General features: G+C 50.5%; 9 protein-coding genes across 9 annotated transcripts; 6 read left to right on the top strand and 3 right to left on the bottom strand.

The window, feature by feature from the left end:
* Positions 1-954: 954 nt before the first annotated feature.
* Positions 955-2848, top strand: BO83DRAFT_393158 (translation initiation factor 4B; the record flags this gene model as incomplete). Its single annotated transcript, XM_025532967.1, has 7 exons — positions 955-958; positions 1059-1115; positions 1166-1216; positions 1278-1280; positions 1337-1405; positions 1480-1788; positions 1824-2848. The coding sequence occupies 7 exons, from the start codon at positions 955-957 to the stop codon at positions 2846-2848; spliced, it is 1518 nt and encodes a 505-aa protein (XP_025383268.1).
* Positions 2849-4587: 1739 nt separating this feature from the next.
* Positions 4588-6424, top strand: BO83DRAFT_402973 (MFS transporter; the record flags this gene model as incomplete). The annotated part of the gene is made up of 8 exons (XM_025533582.1): positions 4588-4704; positions 4764-4784; positions 4835-4892; positions 4944-5003; positions 5059-5344; positions 5401-5779; positions 5826-5928; positions 5982-6424. 8 exons carry the CDS (start codon positions 4588-4590, stop codon positions 6422-6424), a joined length of 1467 nt encoding a protein of 488 aa, XP_025383267.1.
* An 856-nt stretch (positions 6425-7280) lies between these two features.
* On the top strand, positions 7281-8677 carry BO83DRAFT_370420 (uncharacterized protein). The gene is made up of 2 exons (XM_025529898.1): positions 7281-7849; positions 7915-8677. The coding sequence occupies exons 1-2, from the start codon at positions 7630-7632 to the stop codon at positions 8469-8471; spliced, it is 777 nt and encodes a 258-aa protein (XP_025383266.1). The 5' UTR covers positions 7281-7629; the 3' UTR covers positions 8472-8677.
* A 204-nt stretch (positions 8678-8881) lies between these two features.
* BO83DRAFT_382460 (Gfo/Idh/MocA family protein) lies at positions 8882-10387 on the top strand. The gene is made up of 5 exons (XM_025532230.1): positions 8882-9024; positions 9103-9128; positions 9194-9393; positions 9497-9774; positions 9881-10387. The coding sequence occupies exons 1-5, from the start codon at positions 8988-8990 to the stop codon at positions 10372-10374; spliced, it is 1035 nt and encodes a 344-aa protein (XP_025383265.1). The 5' UTR covers positions 8882-8987; the 3' UTR covers positions 10375-10387.
* Positions 10388-10567: 180 nt separating this feature from the next.
* BO83DRAFT_420866 (ankyrin repeat domain-containing protein) lies at positions 10568-11089 on the bottom strand (the record flags this gene model as incomplete). Its single annotated transcript, XM_025534958.1, has 1 exon — positions 10568-11089. One exon carries the CDS (start codon positions 11087-11089, stop codon positions 10568-10570), a length of 522 nt encoding a protein of 173 aa, XP_025383264.1.
* An 800-nt stretch (positions 11090-11889) lies between these two features.
* On the bottom strand, positions 11890-13625 carry BO83DRAFT_456234 (uncharacterized protein; the record flags this gene model as incomplete). Its single annotated transcript, XM_025537064.1, has 5 exons — positions 11890-12247; positions 12304-12718; positions 12965-13140; positions 13167-13466; positions 13516-13625. 5 exons carry the CDS (start codon positions 13623-13625, stop codon positions 11968-11970), a joined length of 1281 nt encoding a protein of 426 aa, XP_025383263.1. The 3' UTR covers positions 11890-11967.
* A 475-nt stretch (positions 13626-14100) lies between these two features.
* Positions 14101-15241, top strand: BO83DRAFT_411785 (60S ribosomal eL32 domain-containing protein; the record flags this gene model as incomplete). The annotated part of the gene is made up of 5 exons (XM_025534340.1): positions 14101-14113; positions 14167-14264; positions 14317-14461; positions 14739-14985; positions 15054-15241. The coding sequence occupies 5 exons, from the start codon at positions 14101-14103 to the stop codon at positions 15160-15162; spliced, it is 612 nt and encodes a 203-aa protein (XP_025383262.1). The 3' UTR covers positions 15163-15241.
* A 547-nt stretch (positions 15242-15788) lies between these two features.
* Positions 15789-17689, bottom strand: BO83DRAFT_441225 (pseudouridine synthase family protein). Its single transcript, XM_025536321.1, has 2 exons — positions 17290-17689; positions 15789-17219 (listed from the first exon to the last, which is right to left on the bottom strand). Exons 1-2 carry the CDS (start codon positions 17530-17532, stop codon positions 15906-15908), a joined length of 1557 nt encoding a protein of 518 aa, XP_025383261.1. The 5' UTR covers positions 17533-17689; the 3' UTR covers positions 15789-15905.
* A 1453-nt stretch (positions 17690-19142) lies between these two features.
* Positions 19143-19658, top strand: BO83DRAFT_420862 (uncharacterized protein; the record flags this gene model as incomplete). Its single annotated transcript, XM_025534957.1, has 2 exons — positions 19143-19317; positions 19368-19658. 2 exons carry the CDS (start codon positions 19143-19145, stop codon positions 19544-19546), a joined length of 354 nt encoding a protein of 117 aa, XP_025383260.1. The 3' UTR covers positions 19547-19658.
* Between the last annotated feature and the right edge of the window lie 22 nt (positions 19659-19680).

Raw genomic sequence — 19680 nt, 5'->3', positions numbered from 1 at the left:
TACGGGATATGGACAGCGCTGAGCAATAAATTCTGTACTGTCCTTTCAGCCTGTGCATTATGTCTTCCGTATTCCTAGTCGCCACTTTGACATGGAGATGTGTTTTGGGATGGCGTGGGGGTCACAGGCTTCGGAGGTGAAAGGTAACTAGTTCCATTAGTAGCAATGCCTTTTTGCTGGACGGTTGTGAGTCTGGATGAGGAACTCCAGGTAGACATTCGCAGACAGAATATGAAAGAACTACTGTGTATCATAGCAGTGCACGATGGAGTCAGTATAATAAATTAGCAACCTGGAAAAAGCAGGCGAGAGAAAGGAAGTGAAACTGCAAGTGCTGTCTGCGTGTCGGTTAAGTGCCGTTCCTAGTATGGAACCAACCGCGCAGACAATGAAGACAAGAATGTCTGGCCCAATGCGGAATGGGGCCTATTCAAGCGGAGAACTGATGAACAAACAATATTCACCACCATAACAATAGTAGTGACAAGGGAGCAGAAAAGGGAGACAATTTTGACAATCCACAGTCACTCATACTCATTATCTCATCGAATCCGACCGAAAAAAGACACCGGGTGGAGAGGAGAAAGAGGGGCGGAAGGAGAGAGACCACACTTTCTCCGCAAAAAGGCGAGGGAAAAAAGGTGGAAAAAAGCCCTCGGGTTGGGTCGAGGCGGCCGACCCAAAGCCGCACCAACACTTTTTTGAGGCTGACTTTTCTAGCGTCATCACTAAAATTTATCCTCACGGATTAACCTACTTTCCCCCTCTGTCCTTCACTGCGGAGCTGTCCTGCATTCCCCCCATCACTCAACGCCCCTTTGGACGTCCACTATCACTCTCGTGATTTCTTCCCCGTCGGAAGCCCCCCCCTTTAAATCCTTTAGAAGAACCTTTATTCTGAGACGCGCACAGGAATCCCCTTGGCGCGTTTCCCACTTCTGAACAACCGCAATCATGGGTACGTTCAACCCCTCCTCGTCCGGCGCACTGTCCCAATTTACGTCAATTTCGCATCCTCTGAATTCTCCTGGATACTAATGGCTTTATTCTACGTACAGCGCCCTCTAAGCAGAAAGCCCAGAAGATGTCTCTGGGCAACTTCTTGGCCGATGAGAGTATGTCCCTGTGCATTCATATCGTCGCGGGGACGAACGGTGGCTAACAGGCACAGATTTCGGTTCTTGGGCCGACGAGATGGAAGACATGCCTTTGCCTTGTAAGTGACGGATTCCTTGCCTTTGGTTTGTCGCTCCCTGCTAATATTGATGCCCTTCTAGCCGGTACGTTGTACATGATATTTCTTCCTTCGATCCGACTGATGCTAAACTGATATCAGCTCCCGCTCCGTCCAGCTTCGGTCGCTCTGCTGCGCCTTCTTCTGGCTTCGGAAGCAGCTTTGGTGGTGGTACGGAACTCGCCCCTGTGTTATTGCTGCATTTTGCTCCGATATATGTGTTTGATGCTGATGGAAAGTACCAGAGCGTGAGCGTGGTGGCTACGCCGTGAGAGAGCCCCTTCCTCTTCCGACCCAGCCCCCCTACACTGCCCATGTTGGAAACCTGTCCTTTGATGCGACTGCCGCCGATATCTCCGACCTCTTTGCCGACTGTGGTGTTACCAACGTCCGTATCGTGGAGGACAAGTTGACCAAGGCCCCCAAGGGCTTCGGATATGTCGAATTTGAGACTGTTGATGGTCTGAAGAAGGCTCTTGATCTTTCCGGCGCTACCCTCCAGGGACGTTCCATCCGCACCAGCATTGCCGAACCTCGTAGGTGTCCTTTCTCAGGTATGATTATTTGCGCCAGCTGACGGTCCCTATAGCCAAGGAACGTGATGTCAAGGAGTTTGACTGGACCCGCAGAGGCCCTCTGCCCGATATTCCTCAGCGCCGTGTGCCCGACCGCTCCTCTTTCGGACGCAACCTCGACAACATGTCTGATGCCGGCAGCGACCGCGGTAGTGGCCGCCGCAGCAACTTTGAGAGTGATGGAAAGTTCCGTGATTTCAGCAACTGGGAACGCAAGGGCCCTCTCTCTCCCCCGCCTGCACCTGTCCGGGAAGGTGGCCGTCCCCGCAGCAATGAAGCACCTGGTTTCAGAAGAAGCTCCCCCGCCTGGGGTGAGGGACGCTCCCAGGATGGCTCCCGCCCCCCGAGACGCGAATTCCAAGAACGCACCCCCACCGCTGCTGAACTCGATAACGCATGGAGATCCAAGATGCGCCCCGACCAGCCCGCCAAGGAGGCCAGCAACCCTCCCTCTCCTGCTGCCGCTCCCGCTGCCCCCGCTACTCGCCCTCGCTTGAACCTCCAAAAACGGACTGTGACTGAGGCCGTCTCCAGCCCCACCGCCAACACCGAGTCCAAGGCTAGCCCGTTCGGTGGTGCTCGGCCCATCGACACTGCCGCTCGCGAGAAGGAGGTTGAGGAACGTCGCCAGATTGCCATCCGCCAAAAGAAGGAAGCGGACGAGAAGGCCAAGGCCGAGAAGACTGAGAAGTCTGAGAAGACCGAAAAGCAGCGTCCTGCCAAGGAGCAGCCCAAGGCTGAGAAGACCGGTGCGCCGGCTGATCCCAACGGCCGCGATGTCGCCGAGCACGCCCAGGGTGGCACGAACTTCGAGATCCTCCGGCGGGCCGGTGAGGACGAGAGTGGCATGACTGCCGATCAGGATCAGAGCGAGGAGGCTGCTGCCAAGAAGGTTGAAGCCTCGACCGACGCTCCCGCCAGCAAGGCGAACGGCAACTGGAGGGCTGGGCCTGCCGAGGCTGGAGCCGACGACGAGGGCTGGAGCACCGTGAGCTCGAAGCAGCGCAACAACCGCCGTGGCGGCCGCACGTTTGCATAGATCAATGGATACCCCCCCAAGCTCGTCATCGCTTGACCGAAAACCGTGCGCCATGGTTTCCGAAGTGCGTGTCATAAAGCGACCAGACTTTGCTTCTAGCCCATGTTGGGTCGCCGAATCGCTGCGCAGCACTCGTGGAAATGGCCAGGTGGATTTTGGTTAACGTCGATGTCCGTTTGTTTTGATGTTGTTCAGAGTCGTCCTCAACTTCTTTCGCTTTCTCCTTTCTCTCTTCCTACGGGTTGCCGCCTTCGTCTAGATCTAGGATTCAGGTCTAGTCCCCTTGTTTCTTCCGTCAAGCATGTCGAAAAGTTTGTTCTTTTCTCCAAATTTCCTAGTGTGTGTTCTTCACGTTTCTCTGAGCTAGTTATTCCCATGTACGTGGATGAAGTGTTACACAGCAATGACCCTTATGGCTGATGCGAAGGAAGAAGAGTATACGTTTCTTTTCACTTGTTATCTTATGCTTTCTGAACTTGCTGATCAAAACCCCAAACCCTCCATTCGCCTCCGAAATTAATTTGCCCAACCCCTTTTTTTGCTGCCAGACAGTTGCTATTCTTACTCCACTCTCCAAACTCTCTTTCCTTTTTAAACTCTGTCTTGCTTCTGGATCCGGGGATGGCGTGTGGAGTCTTGTTCCCTTCTTGTTCAACCTAACCGGAGAGCCCCCCATGCATGTCCCTACTACTACTAGTTGACACGAGGCAGTTCCCCCATACGAATAAGATAACGATTAGCAGTTTATAAGGCCTAGTAGCTTAGTACCTCTACCTCGTAAATCATTATCATCGGTAAATGAATGACAATCATCACTAGTACCATGAATAGTACTAAGAGTGCGTGAGTTCCTCGAGACCAAGCTATGCGGCTAAGTATATATACTATATGATACCAAACTGAACCCAATAACAATGAAACACATAAACATGAAAAACCTATTTAAACCCCACCCTCATACATCAAAAAGAAAAGAAACCATCAAAAGCAAAGAAAATCCACAACCAATCGCTTTCTCCCTCCCTCCCTCCCTCCATCAACGAGACAGTAAGCACGCGACGGAGAAGCTGAAGGGAACAGAGAGAGAGGGAAGGGAAAACCAAACCTAATTTGATCGAGATGATCGACGGGATGCATGGCGACCCAACTAGTAGCAGTACCTAGTAAGTAGTAGTAGCAGCAGCTGAAGAACGTGAGTGAGTAAGAAACCTAGTTCAGTCAGACCATCAATCAAATTCGTTGGTGAGTTCTACACTCCCAGCCCCCATCCCGAATAGGAAGTCGGGTCCCTGCGGATTACGATCCGCTGGTTTGTCTGTCTGGTTTGTCTGTCTGGTTTGTCTGTCTGGTTTGTCTGTCAGAGAGGGAGAGAGAGAGATTATGATGGGGGTGAGGGGATGAAATAAAGGCAAGTATTCCCGTAGACGGTTGAGCTAGAGCTAGATTACTACGTAAATTGGTCTTTATCTATCTGCTAATCTGTCTGTCTATCTGGTTTTATTTTTATCTATCGCATCTGGACGCGACGAGACTGCGACTAACTAGACTACGATTGCTACCATCTGATTACTATCCCGCTACCCTACCCCACATGTCATCCTACTGTCTGTATCTGAACTAGAGCTCTTGACCGACCGGCTGACGGGCTCTGGTTTTTCTTTTTTCTTGCGCATATATCCCTCGTCCCCCCCCTTCACGATCCTTCTCTCAGTAACACTCCTCTCTGTGTCGGTGTCAGGATGTATCCAGCTGAATTCCTTTCCGATCCGCCTTCTACGGGCTCTGCGCCCTGGAAGCTTGCTTTTCGCTCCTCCAGGGCATTTGTGATTTCTGTTGTGGCTATTGCGGTCTTCACGGTACTTGATCCTTGTGATAATACAACTGATATTCGTGCTGATGTTGTGACCGAGAATAGGACGTCTTCATATATGGAATGGTAACTGCACCACCTTCGGATCGGCTCGGAGCTTCATCTGACCAGTATAGATTGTGCCCATCTTGCCGATTGTGCTCAAAACACGCGTGATCGTACCGGAAGATGAGTGTAGGGTGTCCTGTTTTGAGAATGGTGAGACAACAGGCTAATCATCCACAGTGCAAAAATGGATGTCGATCATGCTGGCTGCGTTTGGCGGTGGTATATTCTTCGGATCCCGTAGGTGTCATTGCTTTACTTAACGAAATGAGCGCAATTAACACGAAGTTGCTAGCAATATTCGGTTACTTCGCGGACAGAAGCTCATCGCGCCAGCTACCTTTCCTCATTGGATTACTCGCGCTCGCCGGTACGACTATCGTGTTCTGGTTCGCAGAAACAGTGTCGTCCCTGGTCATTGCGCGCAGTCTCCAAGGGTTGTCAGCCGCTGTAGTCTGGACTGTTGGTTTGGCTCTGGTCGTCGATACAGTGGGCAAGGATCAGGTGGGAGCTGCAATGGGATATGTCTCGATGGCACCGACCGTGGGGACGGTGTTTGGCCCATTTATTGGAGGGATCATGTGAGTTCAGTTTCTGTCGCATTGGAAGCTTGAAAGGCGATTTACTAATGATTCAGGCTGTCGAGAGTGGGCTATCATGCAGTTTTCGTGTTGGCGATTGGGTTGATAGTGCTGGATATCTGTCTTCGGCTCGTGATGGTCGAACCCAAGAATGCTGCGCAATGGATTCAGTCGAGCAGTGGCGGAGAGACACAAGGTCTGCTAAACGAAGCTGGTGCGCACAGTGCTGGGTACAATGCAATTACGGCAAATGCTGGCGCAGGTCAGACATCTAGCATTGCTGTTGAGTGTCCAACCGAGGACAGCGGCGAGCCACTGACCAGCGGGAGGTCAACCTCTGTACCTGGGATTGTCCGCCTGATTTTCTCAGGCAAGTTGCTCGTCGTTCTTTTAGCGACGGTAGTAGATGCCATCATCTGGTCCGCTTTTGATACGGTATGTACCCATCCCATATCTTCAAAGATGAAGTTAACGAGGTCAGGTGCTCCCACTGTATGTCATGAAAACGTTCGGCTGGGGATCATTCGAAATCGGGCTGTGTTTCCTACCGCTCTTTGCACCTTCTTTCCTCTCCCCATGGATTGGTATGTATCAGACGACCTCTATGCCCTCTAGCTCTGCTAACCAATGATTGCAGGCGATGCAGTGGACCGTTGGGGAGCACCTCGAGTAGCCTTTGTCGGCTTCCTGCTCGATTTTCCAGCATTGTTGCTCTTCCAGCTTGTCGCACGCAACACGACCCAGGACCAAGTGCTTCTCTATGTATTCCTCTTCCTCGCAGGTGTCGCTTCGACCCTGCAAATGGTCTCGCTGATGACGGAGGTCAACAACGTGACGGAGCGGTACGAGCGGGAGTTCCCCGGTATCTTCGGACCTCAAGGAGGAACTGCGCAGGCGTACGGGCTTTTCAATGTAGCTTGGTCAGGCGGGCAGGTACTGGGGCCCTTGGTTGCGGGTCTGCTAGTCGAACGAGCCGGCTGGGCGACAATGGTGACGGTGCTGGGGGCAGTTAGCGGAGGCATTTCCGTGGTTATCGCGCTCTCGGATCGAAGGGTACTGCCGGGGAGGGAGAAGAAGTAACGTTGGACGTAGATTGATGAGATACGATGCTAAGGCTGTGATGGTGAGTATAAATGATAAGTAATGATTGATGGATCAAAAGGGGTGGAAATGAGATGATGATTCGAAATCAAAATGTTGGTATAAGACCTTCCGGTCGGGAGGGTATAATGAAGCCGGGAGGTCTGCAAGGGAGACAAGATCGGTGATTCCTCAGCGCACATCTCCTTTCTAGATAGGTTAAAGTTGAAGATCTCCCGGGGCCAGCAAGGGAGCCCGATCTTTATCAAGGCTGCAGGGTTTATCCATTATCTCATGGCTGGTGTTACCCTGGCGATAAGGAACGCGACGGCATCCAGGGCGGTTGGCCAGGAGGCTGGAATGGAGTCGAGGCCTTTCACAGCACACCTTCCAGTCGGTGTATCAAGCCGCCTGTCTGTCGGACCTTTGTACGAGACAGACCAAGCAAGTCAGCTTTATGAGATGCAACTGGCAGATCAACCAGACAGGCAAATGACGAGTCACCAACAGCAACTCACTAGCCAGCGGGTCTCAACGGCGCGGTCCACACGTGTTGCCTCGCGCGCGGATCCAACAAGATTCCATGGCGTCTTCAAGGGTTCGCAGAAGGAGCAACATTGTTGGTGATAGGCAGTCCAATGCCGGAGATATGATGATCACATCCATTGGCAGTTACACGGTCTCCCCAACAATAGTAGTTGTACTTGGGTGACTGCCAGCGCAGCAGAGGAAGGAGAAGATGCATTCCTTCTGCTGTTCTGGAGAGGGAAAGACCGGCGGCTCCCCACCGCTTCCCGCCGCAGGGACAATTAATGCATTCAATTTCCAGTTTAATCAATTAATCTTCCCCGTCGTACTACTTTACTGCCTGTGCTGACTTCTCTCCTCTCACCGGCCTCATCCCCATCTGTCTCTGCACGCTCTCTCGCTTTCTTTGTTTGAGCAGGTTGGCTACCGACATCTTCTCTTCCAACCACCTTCCCTTGCCTCACTGCACCACTGCATGAGCGTCCCTTAAGCAGCTTGGCCTCCTATTTATTGTCTCTCTGCCGCTTTCTGCGACACTGGTCCGGCATCCTTTCATTTCAGCCTCCCGCCGCTCAGTTTCACCTCCGATCCGCTGACGTTGCCTTCCCTACAATTGATTGTGCCATTGTACACGATCGAACTTGATCTCCTCACTTTCACCTCATGTGGCACAAACAATGTCGACCACCACCACTACCACCGCTCTAACGTCCACCACTCTCATCGGCACGCTGCCCTCTATGGCGGGCGCTGCCGCTCTCGTCTCCGGAAAGGCCTGTCCAACTTGCGGCCAGGACGGATTCCTCGCGGCTGGACAGTCCACAAATGATACCCGACGTCGAGCGAAGGACCTGGAAGGCCAAGTCAACGCTCTGAACCTCCAAGCAATGCAAATGGGTGAGTTAAACAAACTCCAAAGCTATACATTGATTAGTGTACTAATGGAAGCCATTCTCCAACAGCCGAGAAACTGGCCGCATACGAAGAAGAGATCCGACGACTGCGTGCGCAACCGTCCTCCCGAAACAACACATCCGTGTCATCCACCGCATCAACGCAAATCGACCGGTCCCAATCACCTACTCACCTACAAACATCTCCGAAATCGCAACCGGGCCGACTCTCTACTCTTGCCTCTTTCCTCCCCTCCCGTCGACCGAGCGCTACCAGTACCACCCAGGCTCAGCCTGTTGCTTCGCCTCCACCACCACCAGAGCCTGTACAGCCGACAACCACCCAGGAGGAGACAGTGGAGTTACAGAATGCGTTGACCCGGGAGCAGAGTCTACGTAAAGCCGCAGAAAGCCAGCTATCGCAGGCGAGCACGGAGCTGGAGGAGTTGACAGCGCAGCTGTTCAGCCAGGCAAACGAGATGGTCGCGCAGGAACGCAAGGCACGAGCTCGGCTCGAAGAGCGTGTCGCGGTACTGGAACGTCGAGATGTCGAGAAGCGCGCTCGACTGGAGCGCTTAGAGAAGGCGATGGCACGTGTGGAGCGGATTCGAGCGATGGTCGGATAGATAGGGGGGTTATCAGTTTCGGTTGCTTTTCCTCGCTCTTCATTATCGCTTGCTTTTTATCATATACCCCGGTGTTTTGGTTTGGCGAAAGCCATGTTATGGTTGGCATGAGATGCATGACCTGACGGGATAAGGCGTACTTATGAGAGTGACGATAGCATTTACGGCGCAGCGTTTGAATTATTGCATTGATTGAGGATATTAATATAGCATGGTATTACATTTTACTTTTCTACCATAATATTTGTGAAAATGTTCATCTACACAGTACACAGTGATGAAGGAAATAAAATGAATATCCACCGAACCCCGCCATCCACACTCCGGGTCTAAACGCCATTTAGTCTGAGTGCCTCGCACGTCCCCACATATTATTTCCTATAGCAAATTATATTAATAGCATCGATAGACTCTTTCACATCCCAATCCCCAACTATCTACTCCCATATAAATAATTTTTTCTTTCCTGTCGTTATTACTACTATTATCATTGATATTATCACACACATTATCAAAATGTCCTCCCCCATCGGCGTAGCCATCGTCGGCAGCGGTATCCACCCCTCCCTTATCCTATCCCCAGTATCAATCCCCATTTCACATGACTCTAATGAACTAACCAGTAATATAGGCATCTTCGCCAAAGAAGAACACCTGGTACCAACATACCCCCCCTTCGCCTTTCATCCCCCATATAACCAGTACTAATAGGGAACAATCAGCCCATCCTAACCACCTCCCCCCTCTTCACCCTCAAAGCCATCTACTCCCGGAGCCTCAAATCCGCAGAGTCCCTCATCTCGGGAAGCAAGGGAGATGACGCCATGATGAAGAACGTGGAATTATATTCCGAGGATTCCGAAGCTGGTAGACGGCTTCAGGATCTCCTCGACAGGGAGGATGTGCGGGCTGTTGTTATTGCGTGAGATGTCCCCTCCCCCAATCCTGATATTACAAATGTCATCATTGGAGATGTATAAAATTGTATTTAACATGATGATAAACGTATACTAAATGGAAAACAGTCTCCCCATCCCCGCCCAACCAAGCTACATCCGCGCAGCTCTACAAGCGGGCAAACACGTCCTAAGCGAGAAGCCCATCGCAGGTGATCTCAACACCGCTAGGGCTCTCCTCTCAGAGTACCAGGCTCTCGCGACGAAGCCGCTCTGGGGCGTAGCGGAGAACTGGCGCTTCCTGGCGAAGTTCACGCGGGTAGCTGAGGAGGTTCGGAAGTTGGGGACTGTGAAGGCTTTTAGGGTTAGTGTGAGGACGTTGATTGGGGAGGGGTCGAAGTATCATCGTACGTTTATCTATTCTTTCCTTCTTCTTTTCTTCTTGTTCTACTTGCTCTGTTTTGTTTGGGCTTGGTTGTGGGAAAAGGAGTGGGTAAGCTAACAATGTTACAGAAACCGAATGGCGTCGCAAACCCACATACAAGGGCGGGTTTGTCCTCGATGGAGGGGTCCACGCCATTGCTGGATTGAGACTTATTCTTGGTAAAGAGGACGCTATGGCGGCTGTGTCGGCTATGATGGGATTGCAGCGGGAGCATCTGGCGCCGGTGGATACGCTCGATGCGGTGGTCAAGACTAAGTCTGGGGCGAATGGGGTGGTGTCCTTGTCGTATGGGGCTGCTGTCAATGAGACGGTCTTTGAGTTTAGTTGTGAGCGCGGTGTGGTTAAGTTGGATCGGGATACGGTGACGGTTAGTGGTGGGGAGTCGTTTGAGGTGCCGTATGAGGGACGGGGAGTGAACTATGAGGTGGCTGCGTTTGGGGAGTCGATATTGAAGGGACAGTTGGAGGAGAGGCTGCGGCCGGAGGAGGCTTTGGCTGATTTGGAGGTTATGGAGGGGATGTTTGTGAGTGAGGGTGGGAAGGTGCTGTTGGATTTGCAGTGATGGATTGGCCTAGGAGGGCAATAGATTCTTCAAATAGTATACTCAAACCTTCAATTTAACTGCCTAATAAACATAAACTCGAAAATCTACAATTTGATGTCCTGACCGATTGGCCTATCCAAATAATGGCACCAATGATATAGGGCATCCTCACAGATATGTGAGGTAATTTCTACAGATTGACAGGTGACTCTCACCTTTCTTGTGGTCCTGTTGCACGAGAAGCAATGAGAGGAGCGTTCTCCAGCTGGTCTGTGGTGCAGACAGCTTCATTGATGGTCACGTTGGTCTCCATTATAGGACTCGAGAGAAGTACCGCGATTTGGTCGTGGCCAGTCTCATCCCGGCGCTTGGGGTTTACATTTCCCGTATCGAGCAGTAATCGAACTGTATTCCCGCATCCTGTTGCTGCTGCGACCATCAATGGTTTCCATCCTCCCCAATTAACGTTAACCGTGTCTGGGTTCGCCATATACTGCAAAAGTAGTTTCACAATGCCCTCGTAATCACGGCGTGTGGTCGCCGCCAAGGAGCTCTTGATGTGTGAATCGTGAGCTTTTGGATTATTCCCAGACTCAAGAATTTGCTTAACTAGGGCTTTGTCTCCTAACTTTTTGTGATCCGACGGTGTAGAAGTCGCATACGACAGAGCTGTCCAACCGTCACAGTCCTGGCTGTCTGCGTCAATTCCTCTGCTCAACAATGCTTCCACCATCGAAGCAAGACCTCTCTGCGCTGCCTATACCAAAGGAGGTCGACCGAGCTTTTGATCAGTGAGGTTAGGATCAGCGCCATGGTCTTATAGCGACATGAACATAGAGTGATGGTCTCCCTGAATTCATAAAGCAATGGTGTCATGCCCCTGATGTTCAGTCATCACATTTGGACAAGCCCCATTGTCTAATAGTACCAGAACAACATTATGAAGCTTGTGGTAGGAAGCGAACAACAACGGAGTCACGCCGGAATCATTCATGTGGTTTGGATCGAACCCATGGGTGAGCAACGTTAGAACAACCACCGCACCACCATATTTGGCTGCGTTGAATAGCGGTGTATGACCTGCATTATCCTTGATAAGAGAATCATCCTCCAGACTGATACATCCATGTGGTTGGCATCAAACGGTTGCTTGAGCAATGATGAGACAGCAAGCGAATCCCCGTATCTGCCTGCGTTGAAGAGCGGTATCTTACCTGCATTATCCTTTTCCTTTAAAAATCAGCTTTCTTTGCGAGTAATAGTTTATCAGTTTAACAACTCGCATGCGTCCTCTAGCAAAGGCGTAGTGGAGCGCGGACAAGCCATGTTCATCTTTTATATTAGGGTCACAATTTGCCTCGAGCAAAAGTGCGACTACCCTATCTTGACAATCAAGTTGGCCAATTCGTATTTTATCGCAAGCGCTGCCAAGGTTATGGCCTTTTTCACAACCTAGCATCAAAGGGGTTCGGCCATCGTTGCTCTTTAACTCTGGACTAGCTCCATTGTCCAAGAGTAACTTCACAACCTCGAAATGGCCTTTTTTTGCTGCTAGCGCAAGGGGAGTAAGTCCCCACTGGTCTTGTTTATCTGGAACGAGTCCTTGTTCGATCAAAAATCTGGATCAAATTCTGCCTCGTCAGGCTCGACTGCAAGGCCAAATTGGAGCTGTTCTATCAGCAGCGGCACCTGAGCGCAGGTGATCCATGCAAGAATCTGAAATGCCAACTCCCTTTCTCCCGCCGCCTTCGCATTTATCCGCTCCATGGCTTCTTCATATGCAACATCGTACGCGTCAGCTCCAGTTGGAAGTTTCTCTAGTGTTTTCCTAACCGCCGTTACCGAGAATTTTCCTCTCAACGAGTCAAGGTGGAGTTGAGCAAGAAGAAACCTATGAATGTCAGAGCAGGAGCGGATTTTCTTAACGAGACACATGATGGAATATACATTCCTGTTTTCGTAATTGCTTTGACTATTTCCTTCTGTAGCTTATTGTTGCGTAGCACGACCTTTGACAGATCGGACATGTGACCTCGCAGATACGCCTCTACATCTTCAGCGGTAGCAGAGACTTCTTGCTGTAAACAACCCTCGAATGCCGATCGGATGAACGGGCTATACCGTGACGTAGCGAATATGCTAACTGTGCTGTTGCTCTGCAGACGAAATAACTCCGATAACAGCCTGCGTAGCGCTTCATCTCTTGATGAATATTCATCATGGGCGTCCACCACTATGAGGATCCTCGAGAAGTGACCAAGCAGAACGAATAGGATCTCGAAAAGTTCGTCGAGTTTTGGCCATGTCTGACGTTTCTTGTGTTGCGCATATAGCGTCTTTATCCTCGGGAAGGGATGACATTCTTTGACACAATTGCTTTATCAGACTCGCAAGTATATCGTCCACACTCTGCTCATGATGGCGCCGAAATTGCAGTATATGTAGGCGAGACGAACACTTCGGTCGTGTTCACACTTCTCTTCAAAATATTTGATGACAATAGCAGTGAGTATTGTCTTTCCAGCTCCAGGGATGCCCGTGCAAAGGATATTTTTATTCTCGTTGTTAATCCACTGCTGAAACTTGTCTGTGCCTAGTAGCCACTTACCGGTACCCTCTTGCCGACGTTCGAGATATTCCTCTTGCTGAGTTGCATAGTTGACGGTCGTAAGCCATTCAAGGATTTCATGCTGAGCTTTGTCTTCCATGGTGTTGTTAACTCGGTGAACGAGCTCTTTTGTAGTAAAGGCTACTTGACCATTTTCGGCATTTGTGAGCACTCGCCTTCCTGGGCTATTATGAACCCATACCTAGTCAGACTAGTACTGAAGAGACTAAAGATTTGTTCATTGGACTGTATCCTCTGACAAATCTCAGCCATCTCAGCTTGGTCCCATATGAGTCTTTTCCAGACGCGACGACAGGTGCCCCCTAGGCTGTTAGTGCGAGGGTCCAACTCCTGGAATTTGTCTAATTTGCTGAGTAATTCATTCAGTCCACTACTGCAAGAGCGAGAGATTTCGTCTAGGCGTTTCTCCTGCTGGGTATCAAGCTCCGCTTGCTCGTACATGTCTTTGATATCGCGGAGGACATTGCACAAGGTCTTTGAACTGGAGACATGTTAGTATCGTAATAGACGCGCATGGTATTGAAACATACGCTTCTGATATATGTCTGAATTGGTCTGGTGCACTAACAAAGCGCACCCTGATGGCCTTGGCGAGATTCACTACAGCGATGAAGTCCCCGACACCATATCCGAGGCTCATGGTGCAGTTTGAAGGGAGCAACCGCTGATTTGACAGAAGAAGGAATAACAGAATTTTAATGCAGTTAATTAGTTGTTAAATGCCTTGCGTTGCTCACCAAAATCATGGAAGAGGAGTCATCCCTTATATGGATAACGCTGCCCGATGGCAAGCGCCGGCATTGTGTACTACGGATTGCAGCCTCGCGGAAAGAGGGGGACAGTCCCCCGAAAACCATCATGGTTGAACAAGACAAAGATATAAGTGTCAGAGGCCTGTTCCATGTATGACTGTAGGCATTGAACTTGTAATTAACTTGCTCAATTACACAGATGGAACACAAGCATCGCGAATACGACGGGGCGGTGCTGCTGCTGTGCTGCGAAGGCGGAAGTCCATAGTAGATCACAGCATATATACGCTATTCCTGATGTGGAATGGCACAAGGCAAGCTTATCCACCGCACTAACCCAGCTGAGTAAGCAGTACCGACAAAATGCAGGGCAAGCGTAAAGAGCCCTAACGCACCGAGAGCAGTTAGACTCGCTAAGCGAGCCACTAGCTCGACTCTCTCGGGCGGCCAAACCTGAGCGCGAATTTTCGAGATCGATTTCGACCCGTACGACAACTCCCAGCGCCAGCCCGCGAGACGACGACAAGGTATGTGATATTGTTGCCAGCTGCTTGCCTGTTGCATGCTAATTGAGAACAGATGGTCCTCGCAAAGAAGCACGTCCCCATCGTCAAGAAGCGTATGTCCTTCCTTTTCTCCCTGCTAGTCCCAGCCCAGTCCAGTTCCCAGCCAGAGTACGATCCGTCGGTTGTCAGTCGTCCAGCAAGCATGAGGAATATATACGGTGCGATGGAATGAGAAATCAGACGATCGAAGCGAACGAATCAATTTTTCTATATTCTTATTGCGAAATAACGATGGCGAACGACGAACTTGATCGGCGAAGAAATTATCACAAGCGACCGAAATTTCGAATCGATCTGGACGAAGATATTTACACACACCAACAACATGAATTGACAAGTGCTTGCTGGACCACGGACATACAGCCGGATTGAACTAAATCACACATACACACGTCGTCAGGACGAACGACCCGACTAACATCAAATTCCTTCCAGGCACCAAGCGTTTCTGGCGCCACCAGTCCGACCGCTTCAAGTGCGTGCCGGAGTCATGGCGCAAGCCCAAGGGTATCGACAACCGCGTCCGTAGACGCTTCCGTGGCAACATCCCCATGCCCTCCATCGGCTACGGATCCAACAAGAAGACCAAGCACATGATGCCCTCCGGCCACAAGGCTTTCCTCGTCCACAACCCCAAGGACGTTGAGCTTCTGTTGATGCACAACCGCACCTACGCCGCTGAGTACGTTCACGCCTCTGCCTTTGGCAGACTGCATCTACAAGAAAATCAAATGCTAATTACTTGAACAGGATCGCCAGCGCCGTCTCCTCCCGCAAGCGCGTCGACATCATCGCCAAGGCCAAGGCTCTCGGCGTCAAGGTCACCAACCCCAAGGGCCGCGTCACCACCGAGGCTTAAATGGATATGGAATGAATGTAAAGAAAGCCCAAGAAATTTCATCATTTTCATTTTCATTTTTCATTAAAACTCTTTTTTTCCACTTTATACCAACCAAATGGGAAAACCAACCACTCTCGGGGGACAACTAAAAAAGCAAATAACAGACAACTACTACTACGTGGTTGTTTGTTAATTTGTGATCTTGGGGACTTGCGGAGCCTTGAATCATCGCATCTTCTCTAATGTGGGCTTTGGCTTTGTGTGTGTCTGACGTTGACGACGTATGTGCTGGATTGCAAGCGTTTCCATTTGTCATGGGGCGCTTGTGGTCGTGGCTGGTGCTGCCAGTCTGGGAATAAAAATCTAAATCTTATGAAGACTTTTTTTGATGACCGAGGGTTGTATTTTGTAGCGTCGTAGTTGGTCCCATTTGGTGTTGTATCCTACCTACCGTACAATTTATATCAACTACATAGGGATGGCCTTACTTTTCAATTGTTTGTTCTTGACAAGCCTAGCAGACTGTAATTCATATATGTGTAGTATTACCCCGCAGATGGAACTATGTTTGTCTATGACGCTTGTTCTATGATATATCCAATTTGAAATGGCAGATGAAACTTTGTCTATGGTGGTATCAAGTAAACGAATCCAGCTATGTGACAAAATGTAATCCGTCGTTCAGCATCTCAACATGTCTAATTTCTCTAATTGCAATTGCAAGTAACGCCAAATCATGCACCATGTAACCAACGTGTTTATCATGCAGCCGCCTGCGCAGCAGCATCTGCTTTCCTACCGGACGAAATATCAACGAGGCCAACACCCTGCACAAGAGCAGGGATATTCGTCTCCGAGCCGTCCTCCGCGCCAGGCAAAACAGCATGTCCGATAATGATCTCCTCCTCCTCAGGACCAAACACCCAGTCGGGCATCTCGCGCGGTCCCTCCACACCGTCCGGCGGCAGGGCCCAGCTAGGCATCTTGCTAGTGTATTTCCAGCCCTCCTCTTTGTCAGAGTATGCCGCGGCGTGGAGGAAAATACCTAGATCTTCGGGTCTAGGGTCCGAGTAGAGCTCTGTGTCGCAGATCTTGCACCTCTCACCGGACAACATCTCGCCTTTGCGCTTGTGGTATCTCTCCACGGCGGCTTCGTGCTCCCGTGACATGATCTCCTCCACGACGGAGTTGTCCGTGCCTGGCGGTACCATAGGCACAGTGGTAAGGTGCGTCCGGTAGCTTACGGTGTCGGGGACTTCGGTCTTGCCAATGTTACATAGCTTATCGATAAGCTCGTTGTCGCGCTCGTCGCTGGTCTCGTTCTTGCCGAGATCCGGTCCAAAGACTTTGCGGTTGGAGTAGATGGGATCGTTCGAGATCGGGTGTCCGAGGAACTGAAGGTGCACGCGGATCTGATGCGTGCGGCCGGTCAAGGGCAGGCAGTGGACAATACTATACCCTTCGTCTTCGTTGGTGTAGACCGGAGGCGGAGTCGCCACCCGTCCCTCTGCGTCGGGGGCGCTCTGAGGCTCCGGCGCTTGAGGCGGGATATACGCCAAACGACGGAACTTGGTCTTTGCCTCCTTGCCAGTGGCGCGAACGCGGTTGAGGCCTACCTTCGGGCTCACGGACATGATGGGCTGGTCACAGACAATGACACCGTCGGGGAACTTTCCCTTGACGCGCGCCACATACTCCTTCTGGAGGGTGCGGGCCTTGAGCTTGCCGGTCATGTTTTCTGCAGCCTTCGGGGTCTTTCCGAGGAACATGACTCCGGAGGTGAGTCGGTCCAGACGGTTGCAGGGCCGTGGGACCCATTCCGGATGGCGTTGAGAGCGCATGATCTCGAGCACGGAGTTGTAGTGGTAGCGACCGGCGGAGTGGACAGGCACACCGGCAGGCTTATCAATGACAATCAGATCGTCATCCTCGTGGATGATACCAATCTCTTTCCCGGTGACGGGGGGTTCGTGACGGTGCAGGGTATGCGAGATGATCTGGCCGTTCTTGACGACGGTGTTGGGACCAGCAGGCGTGCCGTTGACGGCGACAAGGCCATCTTGTAGGGCTTTCTTCTGCAGTCCAGAAGACCAGGTCAGTATATTATTCGTCAATTTGACGAATAGCCAGGAGATGGAAGCGTACGTAGTACTCTGCGGGACGATCGCGAAACTCCGACAGGAAAATGTCCACCAATTCACGACCCCGCCAGCGCTCCTTGCAGAAAGTGTTGTAGGTGTAGTGGTATGGCTTCACCCGGCGCAGGCCGCCTTCAAGATAGTATGGTGCAGGCCATGGATCGCAGGGCGTGATGGCCACCTCAGGGGGCTCCTGAACCGGGTCAGGAGGTGGGACTTGCAGCGTGGTGTCGACGGGCACGAGAGACATGATGGGCGGAGGAATCCGGCCGCGTCGCAATAGGTACGCGGTAATGCGAGGAGAGGGAGCCAGGAGGGATAGCGAAAACAAGAAAAATGGCAAAAATGAAAGCGAAAGTCGGTTGGAAGGACCGGAGACAAGACAAGGGGATCCGTTCCTGAGTTGGTTCCGTGGCGGCGAAAGAAAAGAAAATTTTGGCGATGCGGGGAAATTCCCCGTCTACTAGAGTATATATACTAGTAGATCCCGCAATTGTTCAATAAGCATGCCAACTTTCGACTCAACCATATATTTCGGTCATATCCAGTAGCACCAGGAGATTAATGTATGCACATAGGCTGTTTTGACAGAGCTTGTCTACTACTAGTAGTACTTCGATACTCTCTGCTAGGGCCTATTTGATCGCCATTTAGGTCTCATGTCAAGCATCGCTGCGCTAACCCGGCGCCCATTCCTGTTGGTCCACGGATATTGGGCGCAGCACATGGGTAGTAAATAAGTACCTCGCTGGTATCTCAGTTTGCTTAATAGACCTACGGAGCTTCGGGAATATGCCGGTCGCCAATCAAAGATTGCTGAAGTTACTAGCAACCCCCTCCCGAATGGCATACCATGGTATATATATCTGGGACGAATCGACGTAGAGCGACATTTTCCCTTTCCCCCCTCCAGCACATTTGCACAAGTTTCCAGCATTTCAACTATAATAGTAGTTACCATCCTAGTATTCCTATTTCCAGCTTGCATGAACCCAGGAGTTTGAGAGCTCACATTTGTCCTCTGTTGATATCACCTACCCGACAATATCTCTGCACCGGCTTCCAAGGTAGTAACCTCGAACCCACTTAAGACAGTAGCATTAATATAATGCAAGCAACAGAACCTCGGCGGCCCCCTTTCAAGGAAAGTCCTGACAATAAGGACAACAGGTTAGGTTGTAGGGCTATTGTGATCTTATGGCATCTTCGTGATCAATAACTTATATTATACAACTTTACCTTTCTGCGATGATCCTTCTTCAGTTCAGTCGATTCTCTCGACTGCCAGTTCTCCCAAGAAGGGCCATGTCCTCTAGCTGTCCCATTCTGGACTCAACAAAGAAAACAGAGGAAGAACGAATGCCTGCGTATGAACGTGGTCTTTACTATCCAGTGGAACTTGGTGATGTATTTCAGTCTAGGTACCAAGTTATCAGCAAACTGGGCTTTGGGGCAAACTCAACGGTGTGGTTCTGTCGTGACTTGCAGTGAGTAACAGTCTACTCTTCTCGAACCTCGTATGTGTAGCTAACTTCTTAGGTAAACACCACCGGTATAGCGCTAAAAACCTACATCAGCAGCTCGAGGCACAATCAAGAGGTGCTCGAGTTGGAGCACCTTTCGCGGATAAAGTCACAGCATCCCGGCAGCAGTCTCGTCCGCCAAAAGATAGAGAAATTTTGAGCTTACGAGTCCCAAAGACATACATCAGTGCATTGCTTACGAACCTCTGTTAACAAGCCTCCTGCATTTCCAAGCAACATTGGACCCAATGAGCCTTCCTCAGGACCTACTAAAAGGGGCGCAGCAGCAGCTTTTACTGGCCCTCTACTATACTTTTTCACCCTGGCATCGGCTAATATGAGACTCAAGATCTGGGATCTCTTCGAAGACCACCACCTATTTGATGGTAGAGAATCAGACGCTTGCCATTCAGATGCGCAACTTCTGGCCGAAATAATAGCGATGCTGGGGCCTCCACCAGTGGAGTTTCTTCGTAGATCACCTCGCAGCCTGGAATACTGGGACTCGTCAGGTATAGCTTCATCGTTAGAGCATTTCTATCCACTAGCTTATCAATTGTAGGTCAATGGAAGGCTTCTGAGAAAATCCCATCCATTTCATTGGATGACTCAGAAGAGTATCTAGAAGGCGAGAACAAGCAGATGTTCATGAACTTTATGAGAAAGATGCTTCGATGGGATCCAGAAGAGAGACAGAGAGCCCCCGAACTATTGACAGATCCGTGGTTGACAAGTTCATAGTGGACTGTATTAATACCAGTAAAAATAACATACAATGGCTTGAATATACGAGATAATAAACAATGTAAAAGTAATAAACAATGCTTGAAAATCCCTGAAAGTTAGAATCGTTTCACTGAACACTGCTTGAACCT

This window comes from Aspergillus eucalypticola (assembly GCF_003184535.1).
Source record: "Aspergillus eucalypticola CBS 122712 chromosome Unknown BO83scaffold_35, whole genome shotgun sequence".
In the NCBI taxonomy this organism is placed as follows: domain Eukaryota; kingdom Fungi; phylum Ascomycota; class Eurotiomycetes; order Eurotiales; family Aspergillaceae; genus Aspergillus; species Aspergillus eucalypticola.
Note: the sequence above shows the minus strand (reverse complement) of the source record. Positions and strands in the feature narration are given on the sequence as shown.

Bases quoted from the DNA above. Each gene is read 5' to 3' on its own strand.
- BO83DRAFT_370420 (XM_025529898.1), top strand. From the start codon at position 7,630: ATGTCGACCACCACCACTACCACCGCTCTAACGTCCACCACTCTCATC. The intron at 7,850-7,914 runs GTGAGTTAAACA...ATTCTCCAACAG, and splicing joins CCTCCAAGCAATGCAAATGG to CCGAGAAACTGGCCGCATAC.
- BO83DRAFT_382460 (XM_025532230.1), top strand. From the start codon at position 8,988: ATGTCCTCCCCCATCGGCGTAGCCATCGTCGGCAGCG. The intron at 9,129-9,193 runs GTACCAACATAC...GGGAACAATCAG, and splicing joins TCGCCAAAGAAGAACACCTG to CCCATCCTAACCACCTCCCC. The intron at 9,775-9,880 runs GTACGTTTATCT...ACAATGTTACAG, and splicing joins GGAGGGGTCGAAGTATCATC to AAACCGAATGGCGTCGCAAA.
- BO83DRAFT_441225 (XM_025536321.1), bottom strand. From the start codon at position 17,532: ATGTCTCTCGTGCCCGTCGACACCACGCTGCAAGTCCCACCTCCTGAC. The intron at 17,220-17,289 runs GTACGCTTCCAT...TCTGGACTGCAG, and splicing joins ATCGTCCCGCAGAGTACTAC to AAGAAAGCCCTACAAGATGG.